Source organism: Tursiops truncatus, chromosome 16, assembly GCF_011762595.2.
Source record: "Tursiops truncatus isolate mTurTru1 chromosome 16, mTurTru1.mat.Y, whole genome shotgun sequence".
Taxonomy (NCBI): domain Eukaryota; kingdom Metazoa; phylum Chordata; class Mammalia; order Artiodactyla; family Delphinidae; genus Tursiops; species Tursiops truncatus.
The window spans coordinates 48,936,548-48,953,756 of NC_047049.1; the positions used below are offsets into that span (position 1 = coordinate 48,936,548).

General features: G+C 45.9%; 1 protein-coding gene across 3 annotated transcripts in view; it reads left to right on the plus strand.

The window, feature by feature from the left end:
* GRID1 (glutamate ionotropic receptor delta type subunit 1) overlaps positions 1-17,209 on the plus strand; it is a 666,519-nt gene that overhangs the window by 643,305 nt on the left and 6,005 nt on the right. For 2 of the 3 annotated variants that reach the window (XM_073793383.1, XM_033841989.2), the window contains one exon: positions 3,600-3,840. In XM_073793383.1, the coding sequence (XP_073649484.1) occupies positions 3,600-3,840 (241 nt within the window). Of the gene's footprint in view, positions 1-3,599; positions 3,841-4,098; positions 4,181-17,209 lie in introns of all 3 variants that reach the window. The other variant, XM_033841990.2, reaches the window with a different exon arrangement.

Genomic DNA, 17,209 nt, shown 5'->3' on the forward strand with positions numbered 1-17,209 from the left:
AGGCTGACTGCACTTAGCAGCTTGGTGTTCTGGAGAGAGCATGGCCTCCCGGGTCAGCGTGACCCAGCCCTGAAGAGCAGCTACGCCACTTGCTAATTGCAACTGGTGGCAAGCCATCTAGATTCTGAGCCTCAGGTCTTCCATCTGTAAACATAAGAGCTACTTTGCAGGCTATTGTGAGGATTAAAACAATGTAAAATGGTCAGTCCTTACTGTGTCCTCAGTAAAAGGCAGCTTGTGTAAACATTGGATGGCTAGGGCTGCTGGTCAGTATGGCGCCAGAGGGTGGTGCTATACTGACCAGCTTTCTGGAGCTCTTCTTGCTTGCTAGCTCTTGAGCTGAGTGGTCCCATGTGTTCTCCCGCTTTTCATCTGCTTGTGATAATTCTGTGAGGTAGGTGCTTTTGTTACCGACCTGGGTCCTTGGACTCTTGAATCAACAGAAGTTGATAAGAGGCCAGACAAGGAATTCAGGCAAGGCTTTACTGGGACTCGTGCTATAGCAGGAGGGAGCAAAAACAAGACAAAGGTCCCTTGCTCACTCCCCAAGGGTGGGGAGGGGGGCAAGCTTGTACCTTAAATGGGGTAAGGGTGGGGGCGGATGGCTGGGTCTGGCTGGAGGGCTGGCTTAGGTGGTCTGCCCACCCCCGTGGGGGTGCTGTGTGCAGGGATCGTGTGCAGTACCCTCCTTTTGCTCCCTGAAACTTAGAAGCAGCAGTTGGTTTGTGGCCCTTTTGTATCTTACTCTTCATAATGGCCCCGACTGCACATGCATGCAGTTATCTTCAGTCCGTCACAGTTTCTTTGTGTTCTGTTGCTGCAGCAGACATTTGTCCAGGTACAAGTGCAAGCACTCCGGTAAAGGGTCCCAGCTCCCAGCCTTTCTCACTTTTGTTATGATCTCCGATTTTAGTGATACAAAAGCTAAAGTTGAGAGGTTTCCTAACATGGCTAGTGTGACGGCAGAGTCTGGGTTTGACTGGTGTCCATCAGAGCAGAATCTGTGGCAATAAATTAAAAACTCTGCTGCTTCTCCATGGTGAGCCAGTAGCCCAACCACGAGTCCTCTTGAAGGCCCTGAGGTCCTGCATACCTAGCCCTGGGCTTCCCGTAACTGCCAGGAGGCCCAGCCTACTCGGAACTGCCAGTAGACACGTACGTAACGGCCACTCAGCATGAGCCAGTGGACGTACAGACATGCAGCTTCCCTAACACGTCCAGAGCCACTTGGATGTAGAGGGACCCTGCAGCTGCCCAATTAATCATGGCATGTGCCACAGAACAGACCTGTGGCATACCAAGTGCGACCCCAAATGCCTGTGTAAATCATGCCTTTATCCCAATGACCAAGCTGAATTCTAAGTCTTTTGTGCTGACCTGTGCCCTGGCCACTTAGCCGACATTATCTCACCACAGCCACTTTAGTTCAGGATAGTTTTCATGATTCCGTTCATACATTCGTACATTATCGATGCAACAAATATCCCTTGATGGCTCAAGTTGTGCCGGCCACTGTGCTTGCTCAGGGGAAGCCACGGAGATCCAAAGGATCTGCTCACTCACGGTAATCATGGGTGAATCCTGCAATGATGAGGAAGCCAGGCTTAGTAGGGGCGAGTCACTTGTCCGAGGACACCCAGCTGGGATTGGTGCAGATTCTTTGCACAGAGCCAGGCTGTACCCAGCCGGCGAGATGCCACACTACGCTGGCCCCTAGGTGCTGACAGGGCAGGGAACCCCCTCTGGGCTGTCTCCCTCCCTCTCCACAGTCACAGCCCATGATTGTTAACTGAGCTCAGCTTCAGCCTGTGGTCACAGCTGGCCTGCAATTCAGGTCCAGGGCAGAGTCTGCTCAAGTGGCCAGTTGGCCATGAGCTTCTCCTGACCATCAAGAACCACTGTCTTGAACTGTGCACACCCAGAGGGCTCAGAGAGGCCACCGAGGGTGTTGTCACCTGAACAGATGACCATGGACCAGGCCAAAAGTGTCCGGCCTCCACAAATAAAAAAGCTTCGGTGTGAGGAGCCCGGGGGCTGCCAGCTACAACGGGCTCCCTGTCCAGACCCCTGGATTATAGAAAGAGTCCATGAAATACTACAACAAAGGAGAACTACCATCCAGACACCGACCTGGGGAATATGGGGGAAGGGGGGTTGCCCCACCTCTGTCAGCAGGATAAACGCCAGGCTCCCCTCATACCTTCCCAGAGCCCACATTCTTGGCTCTGCCTGTTTCATTCACTTCAACTCACATCCTCCTCCTCACCCACCGTCTACAGCCTCACTTGCCACGTTTTAGCTTCTCATACACTCACCCTAGACAAGACTTCCAACCATGGTTCTAGTCTCAGGAAGGCTCTTCCTCTTCCCTGTGGAATGCCGTCCTTGCCAACCACAAAATGACCTTGGCAAGATATGTCACCTCTCTGTGCCTCAATATCCTTCTCTATAAAAATGGGGCCATGGAAGTAGCCTTTCCAAAGAGCTGACATGAGCGTTAAACACTGTCAAGCACTTAGGCGATTTCCTGGCACACAGGTATGCTAAACCCCTGTGAGCTATTTTATGCTTACCTTTCACCTCCTTGATGAGGTCTCCCCTCACCCTCCAGTCCAGGCCACCCTCCCAATGCCTTTCTTAGCGCTTCTACTTTCATTTCATTGTATTGATCACAGCTTCTGACTCCACGTTGATTGCTCTGATTGTTTCAGTGTCCGGGTAAGTATCTCTAGACCAGCACTTCCCCAGCCTTTTTGGCATCAGGGACCAGTTTCATGGAAGACAAGTTTTCCATGGACCAGGGTCGGCGGGGATGGTTTCGGGATGATTCAAGCGCATTACTTATTGTGCACTTTATTTCTATTATTATTACATTGTAATATATAATGAAATAATTACGTGACTCACCATAATGCTGACAGGAGGTGGAGCTCAGGCGGTAATGCGAGCGATGGGGAGCGGCTGTAAATACAGATGAAGCTTCACTCACTCACCCGCCACTAACCTCCAGCTGTGGGGCCGGGTTCCTAACAGGCCACAGACCACTACCGGTCCATGGCCCAGGGGTTGGGGCCCCCTGCTCTGGACCATACTTGCAGCAGTGTTGAACATCATACTTGGCACAATGCAGATGCTCCTCAGATCAATGAATGAATGAATGATTTGATGAATCCTAGTGGGAGAGACTTAGGATATAGTTATTGACGTTTGAAAGAAAGCCTTTCTGTGGGTCCACAGTCTGAGTGATTGCATCATGCATTTCTGTATTTCCTGATTTTATCCTCAGAGCTTGCCCCAGGATCCCATGTCAAGGGTCCTTATGTACTTTGCTGTTGGACTTCATCCATGGGCAGTGGGACAGGGTGGGAGAGGACATCAAGGCTTTGAGGAGGAAAGTGACAAAATCTGAGGAGTGTTTTGAGAAGGGTGCTTTGCCTGCAGAGTGGAGAATGGATTGGGAGGGAAAAGCTGAGGCAGAGAGCCACTGTGATGGTTCAGCATCGTCTGTGGAGGGGCCGACATGGCGGGGAAGGGGCCAGGGCCCCCATGGCTGTGTCAGTGAGGCCAGGGCTGTGGCTCATGTGGATTGTATCTTGCAGGATCCTGGAGCTTCAGGACACTGGGGACCTGGATGTGCTCAAGCAGAAGTGGTGGCCGCACACGGGCCGCTGCGACCTTACCAGCCATGCCAGCGCCCAGGCGGATGGCAAGTCCCTCAAGCTGCACAGCTTCGCCGGGGTCTTCTGCATCTTGGCCATTGGCCTCCTCCTCGCCTGCCTGGTGGCCGCCCTGGAGTTATGGTGGAACAGCAACCGGTGCCACCAGGAGACCCCCAAAGAGGTCCGTGCCCTGGGCCCTACTTCTCCTTTTTGCAGCCTAGAGGCAGGAGAGTCCCACTGGGCCACTCGGCGGGCGGTTTTCTTCCAGTTAGTATTTACCCAAGCCACTTGTCTGGAGACAGCAATGTTTTATAGGGGGGATGGTATCATTGTTTTATTTTGCCTTGAAAGCCAGATAACAAATGTAAGGAATGTTTTCACGCTTGAGCAAGTGCCAAGGCGCCAGCAATGGCCACTAAAGTCATGTATTTATCTATAGAGCGGGTACAGCATGAACAGCGCCTTCCCTACCCTGCCCCGCCCATGTGCCTCCACCCTGACCTGGAGAGACCAGCTGTAGGGTAAGAGAGGAAACCGCATTCCTTCCTGGTTCTCTTTGGTTCATCAAGGGTCATGGGCCCTGCTTTCCCAGCCTGGGAGGGAGGACCGGCCCCCGCCCCTCATCATCCATTCTCCCTCTCTTCCTCCTCCTTGCAGGGCCCAGCCTTGCCCACATCCCTCCAGGCACACCCAGCACAGGGACCACTCGGGCTCTGTTCTGACTCTAGGTTCTGGGCACATGTCCTTCCCCGTGGGTACCAACTACAAGCTGATTCTGCCCTCCACACTTCTGGGTTTTGCTCATCTTCAAGATCGATTTTTTTTTTTCTTGTCTGTAGAGTCTTCATGAAGTTCTCCTGGAGCCAGTGCCTCTAGGGAAGGGTGGCGAGGAGCGTCATTTGGTAATGATGCTCTCCTGGTCGAAACCTGCACACAGACACTGTAGCACAAGTCCAGCCACTCCACTGTAGGGCTGTCACTACCTGATACATATACCTCAGCTAATTCTTGAGTCATAGCTCCACTTAAAGATTATGTTGATAGGGCTTCCCTGGTGGTGCAGTGGTTGGGAGTCTGCCTGCCGATGCAGGGGACGCGGGTTCGTGCCCTGGTCCGGGAAGATCCCACATGCTGCGGAGCGGCTGGGCCCGTGGGCCACGGCCGCTGGGCCTGTGCGTCCGGAGCCTGTGCTCTGCAACGGGAGAGGCCACAACGGTGAGAGGCCCGTGTACCGCAAAAAAAAAAGATGTTGATACAAACAGGGCTAAATTTCAAACAAGAAGCACTAAAGTAACCAGAACCAGCATTCAAAGGGGCAGCATCACCATGGCCAACATCTCTGCAGCCTAGAAAGGCTGGCTGACCACAGCCCCATACATCAGTCTGTAACAGAGCCCCTGACATGACTGGGAGTGAGGACAGACCCTCCATTCATACCAGGCAGTGAGCTCTCTGTCATCACGCTTAGATTTTGCTGGAAAGAGCTTGCTGTTTGACTCAGCATGTCTGAAATGTTCTGAGGACCTCCATCTTCCTCTCATGCTATCTGCATACCTTCATGTAAGGCCATGCAAGGCCAGAGTCTCCCACAGACTCAGGGGTCTCCTGTCACCCCTGGGCCATATGAGAGGAGGAAGGAAGAGATTTGAGGAAAACCCACTGACAGGAACAGTTAATGGTCCTGTCCCAAGCTTCTTTTTCATTTTTTTTAACATCTTTATTGGAGTATAATTGCTTTACAATGATGTGTTAGTTTCTGCTTTATAACAAAGTGAATCAGTTATACATATACATATGTCCCCATATCTCTTCCCTCTTGCATCTCCCGCCCTCCCACCCTCCCTATCCCACCCCTCTAGGTGGTCACAAAGCACCAAGCTGATCTCCCTGTGCTATGCGGCTGCTTCCCACTAGCTATCTATTTTATGTTTGGTAGTGTATATATGTCCATGCCACTCTCTCACTTTGTCACAGCTTACCCTTCCCCCTCCCCGTATCCTCAAGTCCATTCTCTAGTTGGTCTGCGTCTTTATTCACGTCTTGCTCCTAGGTTCTTCTGACCATTTACTTTTCTTTTCTGTTTTTTTTTTTTTTTTAGATTCCACATATGTGTGTCAATATACGATATTTGTTTTTCTCTGACTTACTTCACTCTGTATGACAGTCTCTAGGTTCATCCACCTCACTACAAATAACTCAGTTTCGTTCCTTTTTATGGTTGAGTAATATTCCATTGTATATGTGTGCCACATCTTCTTTATCCATTCATCTGTCGATGGACACTTAGGTTGCTTCCATGTCCTGGCTATTGTAAATAGAGCTGCAATGAACATTTTGGTACATGACTCTTCTTGAATTATGGTTTTCTGAGGGTGTATGCCCAGTAGTGGGATTGCTGGGTCGTATGGTAGTTCTATTTGTAGTTTTTTAAGGAACCTCCATACTGTTCTCCATAGTGGCTGTACCAATTCACATTCCCACCAGCAGTGCAAGAGGGTTCCCTTTTCTCCACACCCTCTCCAGCATTTATTGTTTCTAGATTTTTGATGATGGCCATTCTGACTGGTGTGAGATGATATCTCATTGTAGTTTTGATTTCCATTTCTCTAATGATTAATGATGTTGAGCATTCTTTCATGTGTTTGTTGGCAGTCTGTATATCTTCTTTGGAGAAATGTCTATTTAGGTCTTCTGCCCATTTTTGGATTGGGTTGTTTGTTTTTTTGATATTGAGCTGCATGAGTTGCTTGTATGTTTTGGAGATTAATCCTTTGTCAGCTGCTTCATTTGCAAATATTTTCTCCCATTCTGAGGGTTGTCTTTTGGTCTTGTTTATGGTTTCCTTTGCTGTGCAAAAGCTTTGAAGTTTCATTAGGTCCCATTGTTTATTTTTGTTTTTATTTCCATTTCTCTAGGAGGTGGGTCTTGCTGTGATTTATGTCATAGAGTGTTCTGCCTGTTTTCCTCTGAGAGTTTGATGGTGTCTGGCCTTACATTTAGGTCTTTAATCCATTTTGAGTTTATTTTTGTGTATGGTGTTAGGGAGTGTTCTAATTTCATTCTTTTACATGTAGCTGTCCAGTTTTCCCAGCACCACTTATTGAAGAGGGTGTCTTTTCTACACTGTATATTCTTGCCTCCTTTATCAAAGATAAGGTGACTATATGTGCTTGGGTTTATCTCTGGGCCTTCTATCCTGTTCCTTTGATCTATATTTCTGTTTTTGTGCCAGTACCATACTGTCTTCATTACTGTAGCTTTGTAGTATAGTCTGAAGTCAGGGAGTGTGATTCCTCCAGCTCCGTTTTTCTTTCTCATGATTGCCAAGCTTCTTTTGCTACTGGAAAATCTTCAATGAAGTTTACAGCAAATGTCCCTCTATACAAATGTCCCTTTGATTAGGGGAGGAGGACAGCTTTTCCAGCTGGGTGAGCATTGCACTGTCATGGAGGCATCATTCTGGGCTGCTGTGAACAGTGTGGAGATGAGACGACACAGGCTCAGACCCAGAATGTCCCTTGTGAGTCCATCCTTGTTGCTTCTAGTCACTGTCTCTTCACATCCCCTGGTTCAGTATCTAGCGCCAGATCCAGCCTGGACAGCCCAGAATGAATTGTCAAAGGGGCTGTGTGTGTGAGAGAGAGAGGTGGCGGCGGGGGGATCACTGGAGAGGCATAGAAGACAGAGGCAAAAAGAGAGAAAGACCAGGAGACCAAGGGATGACCTCCCTGAGAGGAACAGCTCCGTTCTTGCCTGGAAAGCCTCCTAGCTTCCTTTCTGGCTTCTACATAAGCCCAGGATCTCAGGCACAAGAGAATGAAATACAGTATTCCTGCTTAGAAAATGTGGAACTTTCTGCCCGGGGATTCCAGCATGCTTCTGGATAGGAATGAGAGTTGATGTAGAGGTGGGTTGAATAAAACACAGTAGCTGCCTTTCCTCCAGCCATTTTGGGTGTTACATGGTAAAAGGAAGAACTGTTCCATCTTTCTCCTGTTTTTATAGGTTTCTGCTTTTCAAATGAAATTTCTCCCTTCCTTTCCTCATTTCTTTAGTAAGTATCCCTGTAAGGACATAGTTCCTGGCTTTAGGTGGCTTAGCTCTACATGGGCAGACATGACAGAGAGGGCAGACATGGCAGAGAGGTCAGCCAAGTGGTCTCCGTCATCCGTTGATCAGGGCCACCCTGGAATGAGCCACAGTTTCCATCTCAGGGGCACCCAGCCCAGCCAGGGCATGGTTGGGTCACAGAGGGTAGGGATACTGGTTAGTGAAGAGTTCCTGGGGCTTGGGCTTGTTGGAACTGAGTGTTGAAGGATTGGTACTAATCCTCGAGCTGGAGGAGATTGGAGCTTGCTTTGGGGCTGGGTGACCAGCACAGGGCAGACAAAGTCATCACACCTCCTGGAGCTCTGGGGCATCAGCAAGGAGATGGGAGTAGAGGAAGCTGGAGTGCAAAGCAGGGACTTGCTCTGAAGGACTTAGATGCCAGACCAAGGGGTTTATACCTCATCACACAGGGAATAGGAGCCAGGAAAGGGGTTGAAACAACAGATTTTAGAAGCATATATTGAAAACCTTTGACAAATAATGATGGTATTTAATCCAGAACCGCTTTGTATCACTGGTTGCCTGTATTTTATGGCGCAGCATTTGCAATTAGGTGAGAGTGTCTGCTTGAGCTGAGAATGCTTCATTTTGGGGCATTGGCCGTATTTCTTAAGAGCCAGAAACCTGTCTTTGGGTGGCGTCCTAAGTCGTATTTAACAGCTTATGCTGCGACATCGTCAGAGTTTAGACACCTACTTCGGGAAGAGTAGTAATGTGCATTCAACCTCTTAATATTCACGTGGATTTGAGGTCATATTTTTTCTAAGGAATCAGACGATTATGTAGTTAACCAATGCAGGTGAGTGCATCCCGCTCCGCAGTTGCAATAAAGAGCCACCCTCTAGATTTATGGGGAAAGTGGAGCCGTTGCTCTGAGAATAAAATATTCATGAAATAAAGATGAGAACTGCACAAATGGGAGATGACATGAGAAGTGAGGGATGAATCATTTGTCACTAGGCTGGGAGCTTGGAATTCTTGTTGCTTCCTGCCTTGCCTGCCCTCCCCCAGTCTCTGCTTCCTCTGTCAGGGGCTGACAGAGGCCGGGGTGGCCAGGCAGCAGGGGTGAAGCAGCAGCCAAGCTCCTCTTTTCTGGCCAGTGGTCCAGCTTCTGTCTGCAAACGCCCACAACACACTCCTGTGCTCCATTGGAGATTTGTTGCTAAGGACATTTCCCTCAAATGTACACCTTTCCCTGCCTCCATCCTCCAGTGCTTCTTCAACTCCATGTAGAGACTTTCTCTCCTGCATCTTTGCCCTCTTCATTTATGCTAACCCCACAGTGTCACTCTGAGGTTCAACAAGGGACGGTGTGTAAATTGCCTTAAGTAGCAGCTGACCCATGGGAATGGTTTTGTTGAATGGTGGCCAAGGGGCTGCTCCCTCCCAAGGACCTTGTGATGGGCAGAAAGGGCTGCAGGAAGAGGAGTCACATCTTAGGGCACCTTCTCTGTGCCAGGAAAACTACATGTTATCTTCTTTTCTTTTCTTAAAACGTAAAAATATTTATTATTTCAGAGTTTGGGTCAGAAATGGAAGCATAGCTTAGCTGGGTCTTCTGTCTCAAGGTCTCTCACAAGGATGTAATCAAGTTATTGACCAGGGTTGGGGTCTCATCTGAAGGCTATACTGGGGACAGATCCACTTCCAAGCTCAGTCACATGGTTGTTTTTGTGGTCAGGATTCATTTCCTTATGGGCCATTGGGCTGAAGGCCTCATGTTCTCACTGGCTGTTTGCCAGAGGCCATCATTGACATCTTTGCACATGGGCCTCTCCATAGGCCAGCTCACAACGTGGCAGCTGGTCTGGTCATTGTCATTGTCATAGTCATCACCACCACCACTGTTGTTGCTTCTCAGATGGGGAGAGATTAAGAAGCCTTCCCAAGGGGGCTTCCCTGGTGGTGCAGTGGTTGAGAGTCCACCGGCTGATGCAGGGGATACGGGTTTGTGCCCCGGTCCGGGAAGATCCCACATGCCGTGGAGCGGCTAGGCCCATGAGCCATGGCCACTGAGCCTGCGCATCTGGAGCCTGTGCCCCGCAACGGGAGAGGCCACAACAGTGAGAGGCCCGCGTATGGCAAAAAAAAAAAAAAAGAAAAAAAAAGAAGCCTTCCCAAACCAGACCTGGAATCTGCCTCTGCAGCACTGTTAGAAATATGGATTCCCAAGCCCCACCCCATGGATTCAGAGCTGAACCTGGGCCTTTTTTTGTTTTTTCCAAGGCCCCCACATGATTCTCAGGTTCCCATGTTATCTTCTTAACTCTCCTGATTCTCTTCAACAACATTTGAGGAAGGTATCCCTATCCCTGGAGAAATGGGACTCAGAAATAGCAGTGGCAGAACTGGGAGAGGAATGATGTGTCTGCCACTGGGCCTTACATCAGGAGTGTGCAGGAGCAGGGGTTCCTACTTAGCCTTTCCAGATGGTTTGCGGATGAAGAGTGTAGACCAGTGATCCTTTCCCTGAGCCAGGATCCTGGCTCCTAGGTAGGCATTTACATCCTCTGAACCACAGAGGGGTTAGGATTAGGGTTAGTCCTAACCAGAGGGGCTCAGAGCTTCTGCTGAAAATGGATCCTGGCCCAATGGCTACACTGCTGATATCAGATCCCTGGGAAAGAGGGTAAAGACAGTGAGTGTGTGTTTCAGCCCTTCACTCACGGCCTTTCAGTAAGAAGGCACTGAACACTTACTGTACACCAGCGTGTAGCTCAAAACCAGCTCAGACGTCACCCTGCTCTGTAAAACCTCCCTTGCCCATCTCCACGGGCCTTCTTACCTCCCTGTGTAAACACTCAGGATTGAGTGTTGGGTGGGATTCCAAATTGCCACTAATGGTTTACCTGCCTATCTCTGCTTTGAGTCTGTTGGCTCTTCTCCACCTCTGCATTCCTATCACTTTGCTCAGTTTCTGGAACGGTGGGACCTCTTATTAAGGGGTGATGAATACAAACTATTGAGCACCTTCTGTGTGCCAGGGACCAAGATGGATGCTTCACGAAGAACATTAGCTCTTCTGGTAGTAGGAGCTCAAAAGTGTTTATCGAATGAATGAACCAGTCTAGGATCCTATAAAGAAAATGTTATTAATGTTAAATTGCTGTGGAACTATTGCAGCTGGATCAATGGCTTTCAATTCTGGCTGCACATCAGAGGTGATTCATTCTGGAGCTTTTTAGAAATACAGATGCTTGGGCTCCATTCCCCAAAGGGTCATATTAGGCAGATCTGGACAACTGTAATTTCTAGGAGCTCCCCATGTGCTTCTGCTGTCCTGTCAAGGATGAAAACCAGTGGTCTACACCATCATGCCAAGGGGAAAATGAGTGGAAAAGAACTCAGGTTTTGGAACCGGGTAAACACGGGCTCATCCTGGTGCTCCACTTACCATAGAATTGTGTAACCGTGAGCAAGTCTCTCCACCCCGTGTGTACCTGCTGCTACCACGTATGATGGGAGGTGTCTGTTAGCTCCCTCCTTTCCTTGTCTGCCCCTACAAAATCTGCAAATAAGCTCATCAGGACTCTTTCTCTAAAGTTCTGAAATACTGCCCATCTCATCCCCTGGGACCACTTCATTGGCTTAAAGTTCAGCTTCTTTGCTCATACCCGGCTGTTACTCTCAGATCGCCAGCCCAGCCCTTTGGGTTGGAGCAATTCTTTGGAGCAACACTTTAGAAGATCATGTTTATGGTGTTTCTCCCAGCCAGCTGGGTCTTATTTACTACCTGGTTGGTCTGTGGTAATAGAAGATCACCTCCTACAGCCATCCCAGTCATGTGGGAAGTCCCTCATTTCATTTTGTTCCTGCCTAACTTAAAGTAGGAGCCAATGGACTCCAAACAAAGTCAGTTCTAATGAGTCCCACCTGGAACCCGCTGTTGCAAAGATGATAGTTTAGTTAATTACTGTTTTCCAGTACAGTGTTTTATTTCCATGTTGGTGAACAGAGGCTCAGTTACAGAACTTTATCTCTCTGCAAGACAATAGCTGGGAGAGGGTCTACAGTAACCTGTGTTGGTGCATATGTTGTCATGTTTAATATGAGGTAACAAACACAGAACTGGAATTCAGCCGGATTCATGGATAAATGCCATCAATGAATTTTATGTCATATTCAGGGCTGTTTAACTAGGTCAGTTACTTACAGTAAATTAATGAATGCAGCAGCAAGCTTCCAAGTCTCTTTCCACAGCTGTCGTTACCTGGTTGAACACTGAAACCTTGATATAATGAGGATGTAAACTGATGTAGTGCATATAAAAAAGTCCATTATTTGAATTTGCATAACATAATAGAATGCCCCATTTTGTCTAAAATATAGATAATTATTCAAATCACTCCTGCCTCTTTCCTTGAGCAGGTGGATTATGTCTGCCTCCTATTTCCTTGGACAGGGGGCCACCAGAAATGACTTGATGTGTGCTCAATCTGATCCAAGAAGACAGTGTTTCCAGAGTTTCCAAAGAAGGTGGTTTTTTCCAATCCTCTGCACTTCAGCTCTGGCCCCCTAAACAGATACCTAATGGGGCATATTGGGAGACTCAGAAATGGGCTGCATGTGTTTTTCAGAGAGGATAAGGAGGTATTTGGCTTAGTTCTACTCATTTTCTTGTGCAGTTAAACAACCAATATAGGAAGCTCATGATGGCATCCTCTTTTTCCCAGGTTTGGTTTTGTGTTGGATCGACCAGCAGTAATAGATTTTGAATAGAATGAGGTCCCACTGGTGTGGAGAGGATGGGTTTCTTGACTGCCATTTGGAGTAGGAAGTTCTCCTTGGAAAGTTTGTTCAATGGGTATGGACATTTTCTCTGTGTCCCGATGAGGAAAGGTTACAGGCTAATGAATAATCTCAGTGGAAGATGAGACCCACTGCACACCTTTGCATCCCTTCTTGGAACTGATTCATTTGTCCTTAATTGGAGGCAAGAAAAAAATATGGATTTAAAAATGCTGTTTATTCAAGGAAAAGATCAGAGAAAGGCCTTCCAGGCGGAGGGGAGCAGGCAGCCATCTCAGGAAAAGACTGCACTTAAGAAAGCCATCTTAGATTGGTTCAAGATGGCAGAGTAGAAGGACGTGCTCTCACTCCCTCTTGCGAGAACACCGGAATCACAACTAACTGCTGAACAATCATTGACAGGAAGACACTGGAACTCACCAAATAGATACCCCACATCCAAAGACAAAGGAGAAGCTGCAATGAGATGGTATGAGGGGTGCAGTCACAATAAAATCAAACCCCATAACTACTGGGTGGGTGGCTCACAAACTGGACAACAATTATACCACAGAAGTCCACCCACTGGAGTGAAGGTTCTGAGCCCCACGTCAGGCTTCCCAAGCAGGGGGTCCAGCAACGGGAGTAGGAATTCCCAGAGAATCAGATTTTGAAGGCTAGCAGGATTTCATGGCAGGAATTCGACAGAACTAGGGGAAACAGAGACACCACTCTTGGAGGGCACACACAAAGTACTGTGTGCGTCAGGACCCAGGGGAAGGAGCAGTGACCCCACAGGAGACTGAACCAGACCTATATGCTAGTGTTAGAGGGTCTCCTGCAGAGGTGGGGGGTGGCTGTGCCTCACCATGGGTACAAGGACACTGGCAGCGGAAGTTCTGGGAAGCACTCCTTAGCGTGAGCCCTCCTGGAGGCTGCCATTAACCACACCAAAGAGCTGGGTAGGCTCCAGTGCTAGGTTGCCTCCGGCCAAACAACCAACAGGGAGGGAACCCAGCCCCACCCACTAGCAGACAAGCAGATTAAAGTTTTACTGAGCTCTGCCCACCAGAGCAACACCCACCTCTACCCATCCCCAGTTCATCCCATCAGGAAGCTTGTACAAGCTTCTTAGATAGCCTCATCCACCAGAGGGCAGACAGCAGAAGCAAGAAGAACTACAGTCCTGCAGCCTGTGGAACAAAAACCACATTCACAAAAAGATAGACAAAATGAAAAGGCAGAGGACTATGTACCAGATGAAGGAACAAGATGAACCCCCCGAAAAACAACTAAATGAAATGGAGATAGGCAACCTTCCAGAAAAAGAATTCAGAATAATGATAGTGAAGATGATACAGGACCTCGGAAAAGAATTGAGGCAAAGATCAAGAAGATGCAAGAATTATTTAACAAAGACCTAGAAGAATTAAACAACAAACAAACAGAGATGAACAATACAATAACTGAAATGAAAAATACACTAGAAGGAATCAATAGCAGAATAACTGAGGCAGAAGAACAGAGAGGTGACCTGGAAGACAGAATGGTGGAATTCACTGCCGTGGAACAGAATAAAGAAAAAACAATGAAAAGAAATGAAGACACTCTAAGAGACCTCTGGGACAACATAAAGTGCACCAACATTCTCATTATAGGAGTCCCAGAAGGAGAAGAGAGAGAGAAAGGACATGAGAAAATATTTGAAGAAATTATAGTCGAAAACTTCCCTAATATGGGAAAGGAAATAGCCACCCAAGTCCACGAAGTAATCAAATCAAGTAATCAAATCGACAAAAATTAAAGACAAAGAAAAATTATTAAAAGCAAGAAGGGAAAAATGACAAATAACATACATGGGAACTCCCAAAAGGTTAACAGCTGATTTCTCAGCAGAAACTCTACAAGCCAGAAGGGAGTGGCACAATATATTTAAAGTGATGAAAGGAAAGAACCTACAACCAAGATTACTATACCCAGCAACGATCTCATTCCGATTCGATGGAGAAATCAAAAGCTTTACAGACAAGCAAAAGCTAAGAGAATTCAGCACCATCAAACCAGCTCTACAACAAATGCTAAAGGAACTTCTCTAAGTGGGAAACACAGGAGAAGAAAAGGACCTACAAAAACAAACCCAAAACAATTAGAAAATGGTAATAGGAACATGCATATCGATAATCACCTTAAATGTGAATGGATTAAATGCTCCAACCAAAAGACACAGGGTTGTTGAATGGATACAAAAACAAGACCCATCTGTAGGCTGTCTACAAGAGACCCAGTTCAGACCTAGGGACACATTCAGACTGAAAGTGAAGGAATGGAAAAAGATATTCCATGAAAATGGAAATCAAAAGAAAGCTGGAGTAGCAATACTCATATCAGATAAAATAGACTTTAAAATAAAGAATGTTACAAGAGACAAGAAAGGACACTACATAATGATAAAAGGATCAATCCAAGAAGAAGACATAACAATTTAAATATATATGCACCCAAAATAGGAGCACCTCAATACCTAAGGCAAATGATAACAGCTATAAAAGAGGAAATTGACAGTAACACAGTAATTGTGAGGGATTCTAACACCTTACTTACACCATTGGACAGAACATCCAGACAGAAAATTAATAACCTAACACAAGCTTTAAATGACACAAAAGACCAGATAGATTTAATTGATATTTATAGGACAATCCATCCAAAAACAGCAGATTACACTTTCTTCTCAAGCGCACATGGAACATTCACCAGGATTCACATCTTGGGTCACAAATCAAGCCTCGGTAAATTTAAGAAAATTGAAATCATATCAAGCATCTTTTCTGACCACAACTCTGTGAGATTAGAAATCAATTACAGGGAAAAATATGTAGAAAACACAGAAAAATGGAGGCTAAACAATACGTTACTAAATAACCAAGAAGTCACTGAAGAAATCAAAGAGGAAATCAAAAAATACCTAGAGACAAATAACAATGAAAACACAATGATCCAAAACCTATGGGATGCAGCAAAAGCAGTTCTAAGAGGGAAGTTTATAGCAATACAAGCCTACCTCAAGGAACAAGAAAAGTCTCAAATAAACAATCTAACCTTACACCTAAAGGAACTAGAAAAGAAAAACAAAACCCAAAGTTAGCAGAAGAGAAGAAATCATAAAGATCAGAGCAGAAATAAATGAAATAGAAACAAAACAATAGCAAAAATCAATAAAACTAAAAGCTGGTTCTTTGAGAAGATAAACAAAATTGGTAAACCTTTAGCCAGACTCATCAAGAAAAAGAGGGAGAGGACTCAAATCAAAATTAGAAATGAAAACGGAGAAATTACAACAGACACCACAGAAATACAAAGCATCCTAAGAGACTACTACAAGCAACTCTATGCCAATAAAATGGACAACCTGGAAGAAATGGACACATTCTTAGAAAGGTATAACCTTCCAAGACTGAACCAGGAAGAAATAGAAAATATGAGGAGACTAATCACAAGTAATACAATTGAAACTGTGATTAAAAATCTTCCAACAAACAAAAGTCCAGGACCAGATGGCATCACAGGTGAATTCTATCAAACATTTAGAGAAGAGCTAACACCCAACCTTCTCAAACTCTTCCAAAAACTTTCAGGGGAAGGAACACTCCCAAACTCATTCTATGAAGCCACCATCACCCTGATACCAAAACCAGATAAAGGTACTACAATAAAAGAAAATTACAGACTGATATCACTGATGAATATAGATGCAAAAATCGTCAACAAAATACTAGCAAACAGAATTCAACAGCACATCAAAAGGATTATACACCATCAGCAAGTGGGATTTACCCCAGGGATGCAAGGATTCTTCAATATATGCAAATCAATCAATGTGATACACCATATTAACAAACTGAAGAATAAAAACCATATGATCATCTCAACAGACGCAGAAAAAGCTTTTGACAAAATTCAACACCCATTTATGATAAAAACTCTCCAGAGTGTAGGCATAGAGGGAATCTACCTCAACATAATAAACGCCATATATGACAAACCCACAGCAAACATCACTGTCAATGGTGAAAAACTGAAAGCATTTCTTCTAACATCAGGAAGGAGACAAGGATGTCCACTCTCGCCACTATCTTTCAACATAGTTTTGGAAGTCCTAGCCATGGCAGTCAGAGAAGAAAAAGAAATAAAAGAAATACAAATTGGAAAAGAAGAAGTAAAACTGTCACTGTTTGCAGATGACATGATACTATGGATAGAGAATCCTAAAGTTGCTACCAGAAAACTACTAGAGCTAATCAATGAACTTGGTAAAGTTGCAGGATACAAAATTAATGCACAGAAATCTCTTGCATTCCTATACACTAATGATGAAAAATCTGAAAGAGAAATTAAGGAAACACTCCCATCTACCATTGCAACAAAAAAATAAAATACCTAGGAATAAACCTACGTAGGGAGACAAAAGACCTGTATGCAGAAAACTATCAGACACTGATGAAAGAAATTAAAGATGATACCAACAGATGGAGAGATAGATCATGTTCTTTAATTGGAAGAATCAATATTGTGAAAATGACTATACTACCCAAAGCAATCTACAGATTCGATGCAATCCCTGTCAAATTACCAATGGCATTTTTTACTGAACTAGAACAAAAAAATCTTAAAATTTGTATGGAGACACAAAAGACCCCGAATAGCCAAAGCAG